This window comes from Penaeus monodon, chromosome 41 (assembly GCF_015228065.2).
Source record: "Penaeus monodon isolate SGIC_2016 chromosome 41, NSTDA_Pmon_1, whole genome shotgun sequence".
Lineage (NCBI taxonomy): Eukaryota > Metazoa > Arthropoda > Malacostraca > Decapoda > Penaeidae > Penaeus > Penaeus monodon.
Window position 1 is genome coordinate 22,704,414 of NC_051426.1, and position 2,500 is coordinate 22,706,913.

General features: G+C 57.1%; 2 protein-coding genes across 3 annotated transcripts in view; both read right to left on the bottom strand.

The window, feature by feature from the left end:
• LOC119598288 (proteoglycan 4-like) overlaps positions 1-2,500 on the bottom strand; it is a 5,097-nt gene that overhangs the window by 1,549 nt on the left and 1,048 nt on the right. Inside the window, exons 2-3 of one of the 2 annotated variants that reach the window (XM_037947948.1) lie at positions 2,224-2,498; positions 1-1,933 (exon numbers count right to left, since the gene is read on the bottom strand). The exon at positions 1-1,933 is cut by the window's left edge and continues 1,549 nt beyond it. In XM_037947948.1, the coding sequence (XP_037803876.1) occupies positions 1-1,642 (1,642 nt within the window). In that variant the 5' untranslated portion in view covers positions 1,643-1,933; positions 2,224-2,498. Of the gene's footprint in view, positions 1,934-2,223 lie in introns of both variants that reach the window. The other variant, XM_037947947.1, reaches the window with a different exon arrangement.
• LOC119598448 (protein artichoke-like) overlaps positions 1,876-2,500 on the bottom strand; it is a 9,405-nt gene continuing 8,780 nt past the window's right edge. Inside the window, exons 7-8 of the mRNA XM_037948086.1 lie at positions 2,224-2,498; positions 1,876-1,980 (exon numbers count right to left, since the gene is read on the bottom strand). Coding sequence (XP_037804014.1) covers positions 1,876-1,980; positions 2,224-2,498 — 380 coding nt within the window. The remainder of the gene's footprint in view (positions 1,981-2,223; positions 2,499-2,500) is intronic.

The following is a 2,500-nucleotide window of genomic DNA, read 5'->3' on the forward strand; positions in this document are numbered from 1 at the left end:
TTTCATCTGGCGTGTTGGTAGAGGGCGTTGTGACTAGTGTGCCCTGCATCTGGTGCTGAATTTCGGCCTCAGCTGCGTACAGAAGGTTGATGAGGTCGTCCAGTGATTCCTTGGGAGGAACTGGTCCTTGAGAGCTTGGCAAACTGTCGGTCGGTCTCACGGGTCTTGGCTGAGTTTCTGCTGGCTGTGTGGGCGCCACAGGGAAGTTTAGCTTTTCTTCCGTTATTCTGTCCTGCTCGTTGCGATTTTCTGGGTTTTGTTGGGGTGGTGTATGCTGACCTTCATTATACAATGGTGTTTGTTGGCCTTTGGGACTGCCTGTGCTCTGCTGCTCATGATGACTAGTTGGCTTTTGTCCCTGATGAATGAATGGCATTTGGTCGGTATGACTTGTTGGGATTCGTTGGCCATGGTCGTTGCTTGGTTTTGTGTGTCCTTGGTGACTGACAGGGATTTGTTGTACCTCATGAATCTCCGGTGTATGTTGGCTATGATGGCTGAATGGTATTTGTTGGCCCTCGTGGATCACTGATATTCCGTGATCCTGTTGACTGACTGGTATTTCAAAGCCATCGTGACTATCTGCCACTTCCTGACTGCCTTTCCCTCTTCCGGAACTATCTGAGAATGGAGGGAGGGCGTCAGGTAGTCTGGAGTCCACATTTACATTTTCTTGTGGAGGAAAGCCTGTCTGCGGCCTTCCAGATATTTGGTCCTCGGCGTCTGGCCCGGGATTTCCTCCGTCTGCCACCATCTGCGACTCAGAAGGCGACATGTCTGGTGGTGACGGTGACGTGTGGACGGGAGGACCCATGGGCATGAGGGGTGACGTGGGCATGCCAGCTGGAGACCCCCCCTGGTTGGACGACATGTTGGGCGCGTCGACGACCGTGATGGGGTGATTGGGGTCGTGGGGCTGGTAGGGCTGGAAGGGCTCCCTGGGCTGGTAGAGGGAAACCCCGGAGTCAGGATTTATGACCTCAGGCTGCGACCAGAGATTCCCTGGCCACGTGGTTCCTGTGGCCTGCCCGGGTGGGGAAGACCCCGAGGAAACAGGGGGCGGGGTTAGGGGGACACGACCAGGTCCCTGGTTCTGGGTGCCGGGCCTCCCAGGGAGTGGACGACCCTGTTGCTTGATGGAAAGTCCGGGAAGAAAAGGTGTCCCTGAATTTGGTCCAGGGCCGACGTATGTGACGGACGGCAGGATAGGGCTGCCAGGCCTGAAGCTCACCTGATGCGGCCTTTTCTGCTGGCCTGAGCCGGGGCCTTGGGCGCTGCCCGGCTTGGGGCGTCCAGGCTGGCGTCCGGGCTGACCTCCGGGCTGACGTCCGGGCTGACCTCCGGGCTGACGTCCGGGCTGACCTCCGGGCTGAGGTCTTACAGCCCAGATGTTCGTGGGTCGAGTAACGGGAACGACCACGCCAGGAACTCCGGGACGCAAACGCTCCCCCTGACTCGTTGGGAAGACAAAGGACGCTCCAGGGCCAGACACAGGATGCGGCCCTCGTGAAGGATTCTTGTCGGGGATTAAGGGAGGAGGCACTTCCTTCGGCGGTGGAGGCGATGGAGGGTTCGGGAACAGAGGATGGGGGCTGGACGGCCCATCAACCCAGATGGGATCACTGACGTCCGGGCCCTTCATCGGCTTGCCCAGGGTGCCCGACTTGCCCAGAAAGCCCGTGTCTTGGCGTCCAATGACAGGAATGTTTCCCCAGTTGACGTTGAGGCCAAGTTGAGGCAAGTTGAGGTTGGTGATGGACTCGATCAGGTTGGGCAACGTGGGCAGCTTGATGCCGCTGAACAGCCCGGTTTGCTGCTGCTTGTTGTCGTCGGTGTGACCAGCTGAGCCGGCATAGATGGTGGGAGTGTCGCCCGTCACGGTGTGGATGTTGGACGAGGACAACAGCTGTTCGCTCTGGTTGCTTCGCACGGCCTGCAATTGTTATTGTTATTTTTATGACAGTGTAACAAAAGTTCTTTCTGCAAAATGGTACTCATTTTTAATGTACGACACTTGTATATTTGTGTTTTACACTTATTATTAATTATCAATTTATATATTAATCTATCTAAATATATAGCTTTTCTCTCTCTCTCTCTCTCTCTCTCTCTCTCTCTCTCTCTCTCTCTCTCTCTCTCTCTCTCTCTCTCTCTCTCTCTCTCTCTCTCTCTCTCTCTCTCTCTCTCTCTCTCTCTCTCTCTCTCTCTCTCTCTCATCCCCACCTGCGAGACCGTAGGCGCCACGGTCGCAACGCCCTCTCCGGCAGCGGAGACCGCGGCCGTGGTGGGGGCGGTCGAAGTAGACGCAGCCGTAGACGTGGAGGAGGAGGACGTGGTCTCCTCTATGACGGAGGCGAGAGCCACGAGACCCGGGGCGCTGGGGACGTGGATGGGGTTGCTGTAGTCCAGGTAGGAAGGCCCCGTGTCCGCCTGGGGGATGGCGTCGGACAGGTTGGTGAGGTGCAGGAGCGTGTTGATGGTCCCTGGGTCGAGGCTTCCT